The following is a 19,600-nucleotide window of genomic DNA, read 5'->3' on the forward strand; positions in this document are numbered from 1 at the left end:
TATAAATTTAATTATATTACAAAATTATTAATATTGCATAATATATTTTAATAAGCATACAAATTTTAATCTTGAATATGATTACCGAAATTTATTATAGTATCTAGAATATTATGTTTTAAAGATACAAAATAAAATTCAAATTTAAGCAATTAATAAATATAATTAATAAATTGAAGTAATATTATAATACTCTTTTATGTTTAAAATATTTTTTTTATAAAAAATATTGTTTACAGCAAAATATATGTAATGAATAAATAAATAAAATATCTCAAATTTCAATAAGACATCCAATTTATTGTATAAAATTAAAAGTATTATTAATTATAGATATTATTAATTGTTATAATTATAGAGATTATTAGTTTATTTATTTATTACAATTAAATGACTGATAAATTTTTAATTGACAAAATATATAAAATATTTTTAATAATCTATACTAAATATTCCTTTATTTATTATTATAATATAATTTTATCTTACTATTTTATAATAATTAATTTACTTTTATTAATAATTAACAATAAAAATATTACTATAATACTGACAATAATCAGAGAAATATATACATTAATAAAATATTAAATTTAAATTAAAAATGATAAAATTGTATTTATGTATATATTAATTTATATACGTAACTATATATACTTTAGAAAAAATAAAAAATTTAAAAATTATATTAGATATAAAATATTTTATAAAAAATTTTTATAATTTTTTTTAGTTTATTAGTATATAAAATGTATAGTGTATAAACTCCATATAGTAATTTTTTTATCATCTATATTTTTTATTATTATATTAATTATTTTTTGATATTTTTTTTATAATATAATGTTATAATATTATAATATATACTGTGAATAATATATTATAATATTTCTTATTTATTACTTATAATAATTGAAATATTTTTATTTTATATTTTTTGCATAATAAAAATTTTTGATTTATCACTAAAAGTAGTATTCTAGTGAAATTTTCTATTTTAAACTTCTAATATATAAGAACATTGATTATTTATTTTAATTATAATAGTAAAATATAATAACTTTTTATAAGATTTATAATAAATCAATATATATATTTTTTAAACATTTATTTTTTATTTTATTATATACCTAAAGAATATACTCTTTGTGTTAGTATTATGAATGTACTATTCAACGTTATTAAAAGCGTATGGTTCGTGACTAAGTAAAAATTAAGTTTATTTGTGATAAACTTTTATAAACATTTTATATAAGTAAAATTATATATCAATACTTTAAATAAATCATTTATAAAAAAAATAAACCAAAAAATTATTTATTAAAAAAATAAACAGAAGAAATAAAAATTAGTAAATAATTAAAAAATGGCATTAATTAGAAGAGCAACTCATGCTGGTAGTTGGTACGCAAGTTCTGGTAAGCAATATTTAAACTATTTTTAATTTATATAATTTTAAAATAACATTTATTTATAATTTAATTTTATAATTATTTATAATATTTTTTCTATTCTTATGTGTATTCATTATTATATATTTCATTACATTCAGTTGAAATTATCACAATTCTATAAAATTCAATATATTTTGACATAATAATGGATTATTAGATGCTAATATTGGCATATAAAACTTATATAATTTTTAATAATAACAATTTATTGTTATAATCCTACAATGTTTGTTATATTTTGAGTATTTTATATATATGTATATACATATAATAAATTTATTATTTATTACTAATTATTTATAATTAATATATTTGTATATATAATATATATATATATTGTATATATTAATTATAAATTATTAATAAATAGATTTTATATTACATATAATACATATAATATATTTTTGAATATAGATTAAATTTATATGTATATATAATAATATATATATATAAATATAATATACATGTATATATGTGTATATTATATTAAAATATAAGATAATTAATTTTATATTAATAAAGATATGTTTTTCTTTTTTATTACATGTTATTAAATATTAATTCTTATTTTAAATAAGAATTCATTTCACATTTATATCAATTATTAATTAATATTAATAATTACTTAAAATTTAAAATGTAATGTAATCTTTAATTTATAATTAAAAATTAATAATGAAATGATCATATAATATATTATATATTATATATATTATAATATAATATATTAGAATTAATAATAATAACAATAATAAAATAATTAGAAATTTATAATTATTAATTTCAATAGATAGATTAATAAATAAATTTATATTAATATAATATTTATAAATTTATTTAAAATTTTTTCATTAAAAAGATTAAATGAATATTTTAAATTATATTATTTTTTTGTATTTTTAAATAAAAGTTTATTAGAAAGAAAATTAATAACTGTTCATAAAAAAATTATGAAGAAATCTTTTTTTAATATATAATATGTTTTTAAAAAATATAATATTTAAAACTAAAAATATAAAATAAGAAAAAATTAAAAATATATCATAAAATGATATTTTACAATTAAATATTGAACATTTTTTTATGATTGATAACAATGATTAAATTTTATATATCTTTAATTTTCATATAAAAATAGAATGATATTTGAAATGTCAATAATCAATAATAAAACAAATCATAATTATATATAATTGAAGAATAAAAATTTTTTAATATAATTAACAAATAAAAATATCTGAAACTTATTAAAATTTAAATAATAATTAAATTATTATTGAAAATAATATTATAAATGATTTGGAATATTAATTAATGTTAATTTAATAAATTAAGTTAAAATTTGTTTAAATAAAAGAGCTAGAATTTAAAGAAATATATTAATCATATTTTAAAACTTATATTTATTTATTTAAACATATAAATATTTATATATGTTAATGGTACTGAGTGGATTTTAGTGGAACTTTAAAATTTAATGGAATACTTTAAATTTATTAATGGATTTATAAATTAAAATATTTATCTATATATTTTGAAAATAAATTTAAATTAAGAGATTAAATCTTTGATATTAATCATTTAATAAAAAAATAATTCAAAAAATAAAGAGAATTAAAGATTATTATTAATAAAAATATTATTACAAATATTTATGCATTTGTGAAAAATTTAAGAATTTATAAATCCATAAAATAGTTTACATACAAAAGTTTATATTATAGTAGTTCATATTATATACAAAAAAAATATTAAAATCAATTATTGATCATATTTAATATGAAATGGAATAAAATTTATATTTATTTATTTATATATTTTTTATTATATTTATATATTTTTTTAATCATTTTTATAAAAGTTTGAATTTGTATAAAATTTAGTAGAATCTTTATTATATAAACACCTAGTATGTGAATATTTAATATGAATATTCTTTTATATGAATATTATATATTATTTTCTTACTGTATATATAAACAAACAAAGTGTTTTTTTTTATATATAAAATTTATTATCAAATTAATATAACAAATGATATACAATCATAAACAAAGATGCATATCATTTTAAAACATTCACAAAACAAAATTTATTTTTTAAAAACAGAACATTTTGAGATTCAAAAACAATATATTATGGAATTAATAGCAAAAAGAATTATTAATGAAATGATCATATAATTTGATTCTTCTAGAAAAATTTAGGATCTAAGTCTAATTTTTTTTTCAATTTTCTTGAAAAAAAAAATATTGAATAATATCATTTTTTTTTGCAATAAATAAATTTTTGTTCATTTTGTAAGTATTAAATTATATGTTTATTTTTCTATATGATTATTTAAAAATTTTCTTATGTAAATAATTTTTTTTTGGTCTCTAAATTAATTCATAATGGATATTCTATTATAATTCTATTATAAAATTTCATTAAAGAATCATATATTTTCATAATTTTTAAATATAAACTCTAATAATATCAATTGAAAATTGATTGATATTGAAAATTATTAAAAATTATCATTGAAAATTATTAAAAAAATAAATAGAAATTGTGATTTAAAGTCTGAAATATTGTTCAAATTGCAATAAAAAATAATTTTTTTTAAATATATTTTGTTATAAATTTATAGAAATTATTATATAATCTATTATAAATAATAGAAAAAAACTGATTATTATGATTTAAAATATAAATTATTTGCTTATAATCTAGAATTATATTAATATTTATTTAGATCTATATTATTTCTATTTTCATAAATAAAGCACAAAAACAGATTTTTATATATTATTATCAATAAACATTTTTTAATAAGATATTTTTCATTCAAATCTAAAGATCTGAATATACTTTTTCATTTTATTTAAATATAGTTGAGTTTTGATATCCAATATAATATCCAATATTAATATCCAAATGTGATGTATCATAACAATCAATGTTTTTTATTATTTACTCTTTCAAATATAAATTATTTATTTAGATTCAAAGAGATAACAATTTTAAGTTTAAAGAGATAATATTAAAAAATGCAAGAAAAATAATATATTTATTAATATTTTATTCATATACTTTTATATTATTTAGATACAAAAATAATAAGTACTCTCATTAAATATTCAAATTCAAGTCCAGATATTTTTATTTATAACTAATTCTCGAAATGATACAATGATTTTTGATTTTACAATGATGAATAAAATTAAATACTTTCACTAAAATATTAAAATATTTTTTTTTTTTTTACAATATTTTTTTATACAATATATAATAAATATTAATTATTGAAAACATTATTTTATAAAAATAATATAATAATTTATCAAATTTTGTTTTTTGTTAAAAATTAATTATTATTATTAAAAATCAAATAAAAAATTAGATATAAAATAAAAATAATAAATAATAAATTAGAAAAAAAAGCATTATTTATTATAATTATTTACATTACAACATTATTTTTTTTTAATAACATTTTTACTATAGAATTATAAAATTAATCATATATTTTATTATATTAAATTTTGAACTTAAATATTGAATTTTATAATATTTTAAAATATTATTACTATATAAAATGTTATTAATCTTTTGAATTCTTTTATTAAATGTGATTGTCAATATTATGTCAATATTAATTTTATTCTTAAATATTTTTAAGTTGAATCACATTCAATATTTTTAAATTTCCATTAAAATATATTAAAATATATTAATATAAATGAATAAATATTTTTTACATATATTTTTTTATGATTTTCTTTTATCTATTAAAATTTTATTTTTTGCTAAAAAATATGTAATAAATTCACAAATAGAAATTAACATATCAGATTTGAATGAAAATTCAATGCTATTTTCATTATAATTATTAAAAAAATTGTTTAATAAATTAGTTTCTATGAACCAATTTATGAGCCATTGGTTTTTTATTTTTTGTAATATATTTCAAAAAATCTAATAGTTACTAAAAAGAGATAAAATTATCAAAAAAAAATTTTTTAAATATTAAAAATTCAAAGGATTAATAAAAATTAATTTTGACTAATAAGTTTGTATTTTATTAATTAATATTATATATTTTTTAAATACATAGGATTGGAGTTGAATAAACAATTAGAAGGTTGGTTGAGTGCTGCAGACTTATCACATGGACCTGCTAGGGCAATAATTGCCCCGTCAGTAATTATAGTACATTAGAATAATTTTTAATTAAATTAAAAAATCTTTATTGAAATACAAACGAAATTTCACAGACATGCAGGTTATAGCTATTGTGGAGCATGTGCTGCTTTTGCATACCGCCAGATTAGTCCTGTAGTTGTGTAAGTTTTTTTTTTATATATAGTTTTTTGATGTTTTATAAAAAAATATTTAATAAAATAAAACAATAATTCAATATTATTATAATAATTCAATATAATTCAATATTATTATTAAAATTCAATATAAACAATATTCTATAAAGTTTAATAAAATTCTTCCCTTTAACCAAATAAATAAATTATGCATTAATTATTTTAAATATTTTTAAATTATACAAAATTGAATAACCTTATTATATAATTATTATCATTTCATCTTTTATTTTTATAATGAATAAATTTAAATAAATTTTTATGATATTTTTATTTTTTCTATAATAATAGATTAATTTAATATGTCATTATATAATTAATAATATAATTTGTACAAATTTATAATTTAATATATTATTAATTTAAATTATATAAAAATATATTTAATCCTTCTCATTTGGAATTTTTGAATTCTTTATATATTTATTATATTTTGCAATAATTTTTTTTTATTTAGATAAGTAACATAATAATATATATATAACTTTTTTTTATAATAAAAAAATTTTTAAAGTATATAATATTTAAAGTATTTGTTTATATATTATAAATTTAGAAAAAAATTCATGTAAAATGTATAAAAATAAACTAATTATTTTAATATTTTTAATTTATATCATTTAAAATAGGAGATTAAATATATAATGTATTATTATTATATAGGCGTAGAATTTTTATTCTTGGTCCATCACATCATGTGAGATTAGCAGGCTGTGCTCTTTCCTCTGCTTCGATTTATCAAACTCTTTTGTATGATCTACATATTGATCAACAAGGTAGAAATTCTATAATATATTAAATAATATATTAAAATTAAATTATTGTTATTTAAAATGAAACTTATTAAATTATAAATATAAATTAGTATTAATATTATTATAGATTAGTTTGAATATAGATTTTTATTCATGTAACAGTGTATAGAGAACTTGAAGAAACTAGACACTTTGAATGGATGGATTTAAACACAGATGAAGAAGAACATAGTATTGAAATGCAATTGCCATTTATTGCAAAAGTTATGGAAGGGTATGTTTATAATTATATTTATGGTATTTTTTATATTTTTTTTATTTATTCATTTATTCATTGCTATTTTAATTGATAACAATTCATTTTATTCATTAATTATAATATTTAATTCATTAAATTATTCATTAATTTAATATTTTATTCATTATTATTTAAATTTAATTTTTAATTGCAAATTTTATATTAATATAGGTTTAAAGATTCTTTTACAATAATTCCTATATTAGTGGGTTCATTAAGTCCAGAAAAAGAAGCACTTTATGGAAGATTATTAGCACCATATATGGCTGATCCACAAACATTATTTATTATATCTTCAGATTTCTGTCATTGGGGTCAGCGGTTTCGCTATACTTATTATGATAGATCTTGTGGCCCTATTCATAGATCTATTCAAAATCTTGACAAAATGGTATATAAGATTATAAAATATCACTTATTAATAAATATTTCATATTTAGAAATATTAAATATTTAATAATTGCATAAATAAAATCTTATTGATTTGTCATATTTTATTATCATAAATGATCGTAAGTAATATCATTAATATCATATTATAAATAATTTCATATTTTTCTTCAAAATTCACAGGGTATGGATATCATTGAAACATTAAATCCCACAATGTTTAATGATTACCTTAAAAAATATGGTAATACAGTATGTGGTCGACATCCTATTAGTATTCTTTTACAGGTAATGAGTTTTATTCATTTAAATCATGGGGCTGCATACACCTAGGATCAAAAAATGTGAAAAAGTAAAAGAATATGAAAGATATATAAAATATTATATTAAAAAGTTATAAAATTAATCTTAACATCTTAAATGCAGTCATTATATATATGAATTTTAAATTAAATGAATTATAACTATGAATTATATAAATAAAAAGCATTTTTCGTAAAATATTCAGAAATAATATTAGATATAATATATAATTATAAAAATTGCTACATCAATTTAGTTGAAATATTATGTAAATAATGATTAAATTTTCTAGATTTTAATAGAAAAAAGACAAAAGAATATATTTTTAATAAAAAATTATAATAAAAATTTTATATAATCGTTATTTTAAAAAATTAATATGAATAATAATAAAATTATTATTTGGTAAAATTTGTTACTATAAAGATTAGATCTATTTATTCTTTAATATATTTGTATTATTATTATTAAAAATGATTTTTATAATAATTTTTAATAAAACTTATATAATTGTTAATTTTAAACATTTTTAAATAATATAAAAAAATTTATAGTAATAAAAATTTAAAATTGTATTTTTTTATATTGAAAAAATCTCAAATATAGATATATTTTCTGATCTATTACATGTGTATGTAGCTTTTAATATTTAAAATATAATAAATTTAAAAACTTTTTTTATAAATTAGATATAGTTTTTGAAATTATGATCAATATTTTTAATTCATAGGTAATTCATAGTTTAAAAGGAAATACTAATGGTCAAAGAATGAATTTGAAGTTTCTTAAATATGTTCAAAGCAACCAGTGCAATAATATGAATGATAGTTCTGTTAGTTATGCCAGTGCTTCCTTGGTTCTTGAGTGATATAATATACTTTCACTGTTACTTGAAGAATTTGCAGAAAAAAATAAAGTATTAAAAAAATAAAAAAAAAAATAAATAAAAGAAAAATATTTAAAAAAGAAACAAAAAAACGGCAGTAATAATCTATTAATCATAAAAAGCATTAATTATAATTTTTTAAAATTTTGTTTTTATATTTAAAAAAATAACATTTAAAATCAAGTTACAATTTGCTATTATATTGTATGGAATTTTCTCAATGGCTTGAGAAAGAATATTATATTAATTTATTAATGAATGTGATGAATAGAAATGTACTATTATCATTTTTGCTTTAAAAATATTTCGGTTTATTACTTACTTATTAAGAAATAATCAGTACTTCCAAATTTCTATTATGGAAGGAGCTTAAATATTTCTTTGCTTTGATTAGTAATTACAATTATAATTACAGAAATAATAAATATACAAAGTGCATTTTATATATACTAAAAAAGCAGAAGGTTCAATCTATTGATGAAAAAGAGAAAAATTCAATCTATTAAAGAAAAATATTTAATTATCAATTTATCTGATTGACTTTATTATAGTTTTAAAAATTGTAAAAGAAATAACAAAAAATATTTAATATTATTTTAATATTGTATGATGTTGTTAATTTGAAGTTTTAAAGAAATAAGTTGAAGAAAACATAATAAAAAAAAAAAGTATATTTTGTTTATAAAATGTTAAGAAACATCGAAATATTTATAAATTATAATTTAGTATAAAAAAATGTTTATTATATTTGACTATGTTAATTGTAAATTAAAAATATATTGTTAATATAAAATTATTATTTATATATATTATTTTTGTATCTAAATTTTTATTTATATATAATTTTATAATCTTTAATTTTTGATTATTATTATTATTATTATGATTATATGACAATAAATATTAGGAAAATTTAAATTAATAAATAGAAAATATTTTGACATAAATTGCATTCTTTATCTCAGGGATTATAAACTTAAAGCTAAAATTTAGAGTTAAAATATATCTTTTCTAGATCATTAGAATGAACAATCTGCAATTGATCAATATTAAATGAAATATTACAAATAAATAGCACATATACAACTTAATCATTTCTCTTTAAAACAAAGCAATGAAATGATCTCATATCCTTCCTACCCCTTATTATCTTGTTATTCCTCGTTAATGTAAGAAATTATAAACAAATACTGTATTGTTATAATACCAGAATATAAATGTGAAAAAGGATCAGTGTAAAAAAATATTTACACAATATGTAACTATTATTGATATTCTTTTACTTTTAATAAAGTATCAATGTTAAAATAAAACATTTTTGTATTAAATTATACATGAGTTCGTTTTGTAATAAAATAAACTATAATAAATGAACATAACATTGGATATAATTTTATCTATAATTCTTTATTTTATATAAAATTGCATTTATTAATACATAATATATGAAATTATAAAACTGATCCTTTGGAAGTATTTTTTTTATCTTTGTATTATATATCACTAAATTGATAAGATATACATTTGTATAAAAAATATAAAACAATTTCATAATCATCTAATAAGAGAATATATATAATAAATATATATATGTAAATTTATATGCACTTCCAAAAAAAATAAATGAATTTAAATATGTATATTTAATTACATCTTATATACTTACAACTATTAAATATCTTTATAAATTAATAAAATTACAATAGATTTTATCAAAATAATTTGTTTATATTTATCTCATAGAAGAAACTAACATATTTGCTAAATAAAATAAAATTTATATTAAGATATTACATTTATTTTTATATTATATTGTTGATCCAGTCCTATGTAACAATCGGAAATCAAATAAAACGTTAGAGTTGTTTGTCCTTAAAAAAAATTAAATTTTTAGTGAAAAAAATAAGATAATTGTCATATAACTATCATATAATACATAGATAAATAATCATAGATATAAACGAAAATAAAATTACCTAGTTTTGATGGAGCTGTGAATTGTAATTGATATTTCCGTTGTTCATTTATTGCAGATGCTCGTTTTAGAACTAATAATTCTTTATTAGAAACATTACCTAAAATTAAAAACCAACCTTCATCCTTTCCTTTTTGAAACAAAGGACAGTGTGCTTTTAAATTATTAGATTTATTTTTTCTTTTCATTATAATATTTAGTATGTAATCTTGATCCTTGTGAATATTTATATAATCAAAATTATCAGATTTTAGAGGTATAAATATTTGATTTTTCTGTTTATTATCATCATTATCTTCATCATAACTTTCTAAGCTTAACTTAATACAAAGCATTGGCATTTCTTTTATCACTTGATATATCTAAAAAATTATTAATATATATATATATATATATACATTCCTAATATAGAAATTATATAAAACTTCAGAACACAAAATGTGAAAATACATAATTGATTCATCTTAATGAATAGATTACAAAATTATAAAAATTATTTTATGAAATATTGTTTTATAATGAAACATATTTACCTGATATATTTGTTCTTGCGAAAAACTTTTATTAAGTACTTTTCTAAGTATTTTAATATCTTTATGTATATTGAAACATAATTCGGGAAGAGTAAGCGATAATGTTGAAAATAATTCTAAATGTTCTGAATTTACACATGGCAATGTAGTAATTGCTGATTCATCAATCCATCGAGCTTGAATAATCATCTGAAGTATGTTCATTATCATTATTGTATTTGCTAACCATCCATGATCTGCAACTGCATCTATCATTGCCTAAAAATAAACATATTTTATGCATATAATAATATTGAAAATATTTTAATTATTATATATATATACAATATTTTTACACTATTAAAATTAATAATATTTTTAAAACAGTTATGGATATAATAAAAAATGCAGAAAATGTATTATATCTTTTTTGTAATTTATATTTTCACATCTTATATAAAAAAGATATTAAGATTAACAAATAAAAAGATATTTATATTTTAAATTACCGATGTTAGAATTAAAAATTATTTTAATTTTATATCTTTAATAATTTATGCATATTAATAAATATCATTGTATATTAACGTACAATAAATTTTTAAATAATCTTATATAAAGTACAATATTTTTTTTTAATTATACATACTTGTATAATTCTAACTGCCTGATCAAGAACTGATTTTAAATCAGTAAAATAATCTACACATGGTAAAGGAAGTCTTGAGAAATGTGCTTGAAGTAATAAAAATGCTTTGGTATGAGGAGAATTATATGAGTAATTATCTACTTGATAACGACACATTTTACTTAATTCCCTGTTCAAACATTATAGAATAAAAATCATCATTCATTAATTAAAATAAAATGAAATATATTTTTCTTTTTATTATTAGAAATAATACTTTACTCATTTAATAATTCTTCATTGTGCCTTACTGGTAATTCATTATATTCATAAGAATTACATAAAATATGTAAACATTGCTCCAATGTAAGAGATTCTTGTAATGATTGCACAAACATTAACATAGTATGATGCGATAAATAATAAAATGATGCTATTTTACCCATTGAAAGTGGATATAAAATTTGTTCTTCCTAAAATTAATAAATTATAAATTATTTTAACGTGAAATAAATTTATTAATTATAGAATAAAATATAGAAATAAAATTTTAATTGTATTCTATTTACCTCATCAAACGCCACACAATATGAATCTATTAATACTTTTAACGTATTATCTACCAAAGAAGATAAGTATTGATTAATAGCATAAGGTTCTAAAATACTTAAATTGTAATATCTAGGATTTTTCATTAATCTTCTAAAAAAATATGTCCATGTTAAATAATCTAATAATTCTTGTTTATTTTTAATTGTATTAGCTACAATTTCAGCATTTATATGATCTGGCAGAACAGCTAATAAACTTGATTCTACTGGGAATGGATGATGTAAAAATTTTTTGTAATAATTTTTTTTTAAATCGTGTACTAAAACTACTGCTACTCCTGAATTATCAAACTGGGGTCTTCCCGCACGACCCATCATTTGTAATACATCTGTGATTGGCATGTCTACATAACGGTGTTGTTTGCCATCATAATATTCTGTTCCTTTTATTACAACTAAATGAGCAGGGAAATTAACTCCCCAAGCTAAAGTAGCTGTTGTAATCAATACCTAAACATATTTTTATAATTTTAGATAATTATAATTATATTGTATTATAATCATGTAATTTATATCATTTGTATCATTTTTGTTCAAAATTTAAAAAAAGACAAAATTTTTATAAAAAAATTTCACTAATTTCATTATTTTTTACTTTATTATATTCAATATATTTATTTAATTTCATCATATTAGACAAAAATAAAATCAATATCAAAATAATTAAACCACATACCTGAATTTTATTGTTAACAAATAATTCTTCAACAACTTTTCTATCTTTTTCTTGAAAACCTGCATGATGAAGTCCAATTCCAAAAGCAAGTGTGAGTTTCAAATTTGAATCTCGTATATGACTTAGAATGTTATTCATTTCTTCTTCTCTCATATGCAACCATTGCTTAGGATTATCTTCCCCTGCAAGATATGCAATCAAATCTAATGCAGTTAAACGTGTTTGTCTACGTGATGAAACAAATACTAAAGCTGGACTTGTTGGAGCATGTTGTTTAATTGCTTGAAAAGTTGGTCTATTCATTGTTGCCATTCGAGGACAATAATTTTTCCCTGGAAATCCAGTTATATGAATATCTAATGGTACAGGTCGTACAGATGGACGAAAATTATAAAGACCCATCTCTTTAATACCAAGCCAATTAGCTAAATCTACTGCATTAGCTAATGCTGTAGAAAGTCCAATAACTCTTAACTTTTTTAAAGTATGACTAGAAATAAAATTAGTTCTTGAAATAATAACTTCTAATACTGGTCCACGATCTTCCCCTAATAAATGTATTTCATCTATAATAATAAGGGCAACATTTTTGACATAAAGTCTTGTTTGCCAACTTCTACTAATACCATCCCATTTTTCTGGTGTAGTTATAATAATACTTGCATTTGCTATAACTTTAATATCTGGTGATACATCTCCAGTTAATTCTATTACTTTTTTTCCTAATTGTTCTTCAAATCTAATTTTCCAATCTTTCATTCGTTCTCTCACTAAAGCTTTCAATGGTGCAATATATACAATTTTTTGTGTTGGATATTGTTTAAATACTCTAAACATTGCAATTTCCGCAGCAATTGTTTTTCCCGAACCAGTTGGAGCTCCTAACAGGACATTATTGTCTGTATGATACAAACAATGAAAAATTTGTGTCTGTATTGGATTAAAATGAGAAAATTTATAAAGTTTTTCAAATAATGGTTCTTTCAATGCTTTTATTGGCAGAGGTTGTATCTCTAACAAATCAGTATATGGTGGATATACTTCAGGTAAGATTAAATCATGAAATGTTAGAGGCAACATATATTCAGAACCCAACCAGCGATCACTTATTGCTCTTACTATGTATTGAGTAGGCAATGGTTCATGCAATGGTATTGTCATCACAAGTTCTTGTGCAAGATTATTGTAAACCATTTTTCTTGTCATAGTAAAATATTCATGATGATAAATAAAATTATTATCTGGATCTTCTATCCATATCCAAAAAGGTTCTGAAGTTTTACCATGAATGTTATCATTCCAATGAAATTGAGGATATATTTTTAAATGTATTCTTAAAACTGTACGAGTAATAGGTTGCAAATTTGATTCCATTTCTAATGCAGGTAATTCTTTGCAACATTTTTTCACCAATATTGCTTCTTTCTGATTACGTAAAATATCTCCAATTTCTTTAACATTCATATTATTTAATCTTTCAACTGTCAAATCATATTGCTCTATCTTGTCAATAATTTCTAAAGATAAACAAGAAAATTGACATAGAGGACTTCTATCACTCCATTGTTGTATTTCGAGTACTTTTGCTATTTCTAATAAACGACCAGCCATTATTGCATTATTTTGTCCTAACATAATTTCAAACAATGCTCGAAATATCCGTCCTGCATTTTGTACAATATATGCTTGATCAGATATTAATGAAAACGCATTAACTCTACCATGTGACAAATACGTTTGTAATAATATATTAACTTTACCATATATATTTTCAATACCACCTTGGACTGTAATATTACAATATTCTTCAAATAAATATTGTAATTCTTCAATTTCATCATCTCGTACTTTTAATTGTTCAAATTCTTGAGAATATGATATCATAGAAAATATTTCTGCTTCAGTCATAATTGGTTTTAGAAGTGTATTGAAAATTTTAATAGTATCGTATTTTAGATAAAAATGACTCGCAATTCGTCCTAAATTTGTTGTGCTCAGATCTCCAGTATTTATATTATATCGAATCATTTTAGCTTCATCTAATGCTTTAGCTGCTTGATCAATTAGTTCTTTTCTCTTTTGCTCTAAATTTTGATCTTCCAAAATAACTCGATAAGGAATTCCATAGAAATGAAAATTTAATTTCATTCGGACAAATAAATAAGTGTAACTTAACCATTTTATTGCTTCTTCCACATTCGATATTGTACCTAATGCAATTTCAGCATTTAAATTATCAGCTAAATATTTAATGAAATTGCTTTCTATAGGTATTTGATTTGTTAATAATGATAAATAATGATATAATTTGTTATGGGAAGTAATAATAACAGCATGACCAGATACATCAAATTGTGGTCTACCAGCACGACCAAAAATTTGTAAAACATCTAATATATCTAAGTCGATATAAGAACCATGTTTCGCATCATATATTTCTGTTCCTCTTATAATAACAGCATGAGCCGGAAGATTTACACCCCAAGCTAATGTTGATGTACATACTAATACTTTGATTAAACCATCTGCAAAATATTTTTCAATTAAATTTCTCTCTGAACGTAATAAGCCAGCATGATGTACTGATAATCCATTATTAAATAATTCACTTAAATATTTCGTACGTGATTTAGCAAAAGCTTTATTTATAAATTTTGCTTGACCTTCAGGTATAAATAATTTAAGTGTACCATGTTTTATTGCTAAATCTTTTAATGTATTTGCCATTCTAACAGTAGCATTTCGTGCATGTACAAATACCATTACTTGATATCCTTGACGTACCATATCTATAACATTATTATAACATACATTATCCATGTAATTCATTTCTTGTAATGACGATGATGCTTTTATACCAATAAATGCTTGACTAAGTGGTACTGGTCGAAATCGATGATCAAAATAAAAAAGTCCTATGTTTGAATTCACTCTTAAAAATCTTGCAACATCTACATAATTTGGCAATGTTGCAGAAAGGCCAACAATTCTGATCATACTTTGTGAAGATTCTACTTGTCTCAAAGTTCGAGCAACTAAGGCTTCAACTACAGGCCCTCTATCACCATGTAACAAATGTACTTCATCGATAATTAACAGTTTGACAATACTAGTGAGAGAAATATCTCCTGTACCTTTTCTAGTAACAACATCCCATTTTTCTGGTGTGGTAACAATCATCTGTGTTTGTTGAATTTCCGATTTGGTTAATTGCATATCTCCAGTTAACTCGCGAACAGATATATTAAGACATCGAAGTTTTTTACTAAAATTTGCTGTCATTTCAGCTGCTAAAGCTTTCATTGGAGTTACATAAATTATTTTAAACTGATTTTTCATTAATTGACCATGTTCAATATGTTGCTTCAATTGATGTACTATAGTCAACATAGCAACATTAGTTTTTCCAGCTCCTGTTGGAGCACAAATTAATAAATTCTCATTAGTATGATATGCTACATCGAACACAATACTTTGTATTCGATTTAATGATTCAATACCATTAAAAGCCATTTGTCCAATATCATCCAATGAAGATACCATAATAGGTTTATAATCTACATCAAGTGGTTGAGATTCTGGAATAGGTATAAAAATTTCTTCGAATGTTTCTGTATCTTTTCTTACAACATTTTGCGGTAACATTATTTTTTGTTTTGATACATAACCAGTTGTATTTCTACTGTTTATATTAACATCAAACACAAAAGGAAATTTTTCTCGATCTGTATTGACACTTTTTTTAAATATAGGTGTGTGCATTTCTATTAATGCTTCATTTTTTTTTAAAGTCAATTCTAATAGTTCAAAGCCATTTTCTTCCAAATCTCCCTTTCCTTCTCGTTTACTCGTTTTATTTAATTTTTTTTCATGTTTCCGTATTTGTTTTTGTAATTGTTTTTCTTTCTCAGATTGTACTGTTACTTGACCACTAATCACAGGTCCTTGAATATTACATTTTTTTTGTATCTTTGGAGTAGAATTTAAAGCTATAATACTTTTCTGATGTTGAATAATATATTGAATAAATTCTATAGATTCACAACCTAACAAATCAACTAATTCGTTCTCTGAATTTTTAGAACTTAATTTAGTAATTATGATCTTCTCAAATTTTTCTAAAGACATATCTGCAAAGTTTTTTGTATGATATGATTTCAAGTTTTCTTTATATGCTGCCTTGTCAAACTAAAATAAAAGTATGAAAATAATTTAAATTACTTTTAAAAATAAAAATTAATATAAATAAATTTAATACAAACTTCTGTTTTAAATAATTTTGTAGCTTCATTTTTATATTTCATTGAGAAATTATCAGTACTTTGATTAATGTTGCCCATATTACGAAGTGCATTGGTATCAGGCCATAATACTCTTGCAGATTTATATTCAAATTTTGGATCAAATAAGCCATTTTCCAATACTTTAATATTTTCTTTTCCGTTTTTTATAAGTATTAAAGTTTCTTCGTTTAATTTTTCTCGAATTTCTGTAATTATCTATAAAAAAATAGTTTTTTACAAAAACTGTTTACAAAAATCTAATTTAATTTAGAAATAATTTTTAGTAGACTTTTGTATTATTCAAAATAATTATATTATTTTTTGAAAATTTTTTGAAAAATGATATAAATAAAATTTCTTTTTACAAAAATTAATATAATTTATAAAATATTTAAAAAATTTATTTAAAAAAATTTAAATATTTAAAAAATTTATAATATATTTATAAAAGAACTTTTACAATTTAAAATAATATACAAAGATATTAATAAAATATAAATAACTGGTATCAAAATATTATTTAGTAACTATTATTCTTATATCTTAAATATGGATGTTTGTAAAATACGTAAATAAAAAACTTACAAACTACAGTTCATTGATTTGAATTTATGAAAACTTCATTTTTCAATTAATTCCATTCTTATGACTTGAATTTATATTCATAATTCTGAAACTTCCTATATTGTATTAATATAAATAATTTATATAATGTTCAATAATAATCGTTACTCAATTAAAAGTTCTTATTCTTCATATATCACTCAAACATTTCAAATATTAAAATTTTTCAAACATGTTCAGTTTTTCAATATATCAATAGAAATATCTCTAAGAACAATAATAATTTACATAAGTAATATATGTAATATATGTATACTATATATGAACCAATAAAAATATAATAAATATATAATTGAAAAATATTTATTTTTTAACATTCATTAATTTTTTCTCAAAATTATTAACAAATTTATATTAAAATTACATTAATTTTAATTGTATAGTAAAATAAAATTATACCTTCATCATGTAGTTAGCATCATGGAACTTTAAATTTCCTGCCTTTTCTTTTAAAATCTTAAATTTTATTTGAGTTAACAACTTGTCATCAATTAATAATTGTAAAGTAAACATTAAAAATTCATTTATAAGTTCAAAAGAACATTCTCCTAAAATAATAAAAAATAAACATCTAGATTAAAAATACATTTTATAATCTAAAATTATTACATACCAAGTGCTTCTATAGCAATTTGACGTAATTTATTAAGATGAAATAAAACATTTTTAGATACATGTTTACATAAATCTTGCCAATTGAATTCACTGCAATATATATAATATATAATATAATATATACAATTATAAACATTAATTACATAATATTATAATATTTATAATAAATTATAAATAAATAAATAGATTAAATGCAATATATTATGAGTAATTTAATAATTAAAAATATATTAAAAAATTGTTATTCTATAATTAAGAAAAATATTTTTGTTATATAAAAGAAATTTAAAATTTATACCTTTTAAATTTGCTACGTTGCTCTTTTTCTTTTCTAAATAAATCATTTGGTTCTAGTTCCTTTGTACTTTTTATACGTCCAAGATTCGTGAACATTCGTAAAGATCTTGTAATTCGAGGTAATTCTGGCATTTTTCATTAATAAGTTTACCACACTATATTTTACCTATAACATATACTTATAATTTATATTTGAAAAAAAGTATATTTATTTATTATAAATCTTTTTTTTTAATAAAAAAAATTTTTTATAGAAAAATAAAATGATAATTAAATTTCATTTTATTTATTATTTATTAATTATAAAAAAGATTTTTTTTATAATTTTTTATAATAATAATATAATTGGTTATCATTAATTAAATTTCAAAAGCAATTGTAAGTATTCATTTATTTACCATTAAAAATTGACAATCATATATTAAAAATTTATAAAAGTTAAGATTAAAAAATTATTTAATTTTTTTAATTTCAAATTTTTTTTTAATATAATTTCAATTTTATTAAAATATAATAAACATATATTTAGTTACTTAATTTTTTTAATTTCAAATTATTTTTAATATATTTTTAATTTCATTAAAATATAATAAATATAAAAAAAATTAATGTATTTTAGAAATTATATATAATTTATTTTACGTATTGTAGAAGTTAAATATATAATTTATAATAATAAAAAAAAATACACTTTGAAATTGATTATTTATTTTATTTTTTTGAATATTATGTTTAATAAAATTTTTATTAAAATTTCATATTAAATATTATACAATATAATATAATATAATACAATATTATTTTTTTACTAACAATTGTAAATTTCTATGCATTACTTACTTGCATTACTTGCATTACTTCTCACCACAATGTGACGCTTAGCTTTAGTAAAAGCTTGGTCACGTGATATACCTCTGCACTAATGTAGCAGT

At 18.6% G+C, this 19,600-nt stretch overlaps 2 protein-coding genes across 2 annotated transcripts; one reads left to right on the plus strand and one right to left on the minus strand.

Annotated features, from left to right (window-relative positions):
• The first annotated feature begins 1,226 nt into the window (after nt 1-1,226).
• On the plus strand, nt 1,227-8,881 carry LOC122713602 (protein MEMO1). The gene is made up of 8 exons (XM_043934203.1): nt 1,227-1,418; nt 5,554-5,635; nt 5,714-5,782; nt 6,479-6,591; nt 6,733-6,844; nt 7,040-7,259; nt 7,442-7,546; nt 8,292-8,881. Exons 1-8 carry the CDS (start codon nt 1,367-1,369, stop codon nt 8,427-8,429), a joined length of 891 nt encoding a protein of 296 aa, XP_043790138.1. The 5' UTR covers nt 1,227-1,366; the 3' UTR covers nt 8,430-8,881.
• A 1,191-nt stretch (nt 8,882-10,072) lies between these two features.
• On the minus strand, nt 10,073-19,600 carry LOC122713609 (activating signal cointegrator 1 complex subunit 3). The gene is made up of 12 exons (XM_043934211.1): nt 19,509-19,600; nt 18,670-18,834; nt 18,370-18,461; nt 18,156-18,304; nt 17,112-17,348; nt 12,850-17,037; nt 12,132-12,623; nt 11,845-12,035; nt 11,584-11,752; nt 10,956-11,213; nt 10,424-10,784; nt 10,073-10,318 (listed from the first exon to the last, which is right to left on the minus strand). Exons 2-12 carry the CDS (start codon nt 18,798-18,800, stop codon nt 10,230-10,232), a joined length of 6,357 nt encoding a protein of 2,118 aa, XP_043790146.1. The 5' UTR covers nt 18,801-18,834; nt 19,509-19,600; the 3' UTR covers nt 10,073-10,229.

This window comes from Apis laboriosa, unplaced genomic scaffold (genome assembly GCF_014066325.1).
Source record: "Apis laboriosa isolate Shangri-la unplaced genomic scaffold, ASM1406632v1 scaffold25_cov139, whole genome shotgun sequence".
In the NCBI taxonomy this organism is placed as follows: domain Eukaryota; kingdom Metazoa; phylum Arthropoda; class Insecta; order Hymenoptera; family Apidae; genus Apis; species Apis laboriosa.

Excerpts from the sequence above, each read along its gene's own strand:
- LOC122713602 (XM_043934203.1), top strand. The coding sequence starts at position 1,367 with ATGGCATTAATTAGAAGAGCAACTCATGCTGGTAGTTGGTACGCAAGT. Across the intron at positions 5,783-6,478 it reads CAGATTAGTCCTGTAGTTGT|GCGTAGAATTTTTATTCTTG; the intron begins GTAAGTTTTTTT and ends ATTATTATATAG. Across the intron at positions 7,547-8,291 it reads CTATTAGTATTCTTTTACAG|GTAATTCATAGTTTAAAAGG; the intron begins GTAATGAGTTTT and ends TTTAATTCATAG.
- LOC122713609 (XM_043934211.1), bottom strand. The coding sequence starts at position 18,800 with ATGCCAGAATTACCTCGAATTACAAGATCTTTACGAATGTTCACGAAT. Across the intron at positions 18,305-18,369 it reads AATTGCTATAGAAGCACTTG|GAGAATGTTCTTTTGAACTT; the intron begins GTATGTAATAAT and ends TTATTATTTTAG. Across the intron at positions 12,624-12,849 it reads TTGTTAACAATAAAATTCAG|GTATTGATTACAACAGCTAC; the intron begins GTATGTGGTTTA and ends AAATATGTTTAG.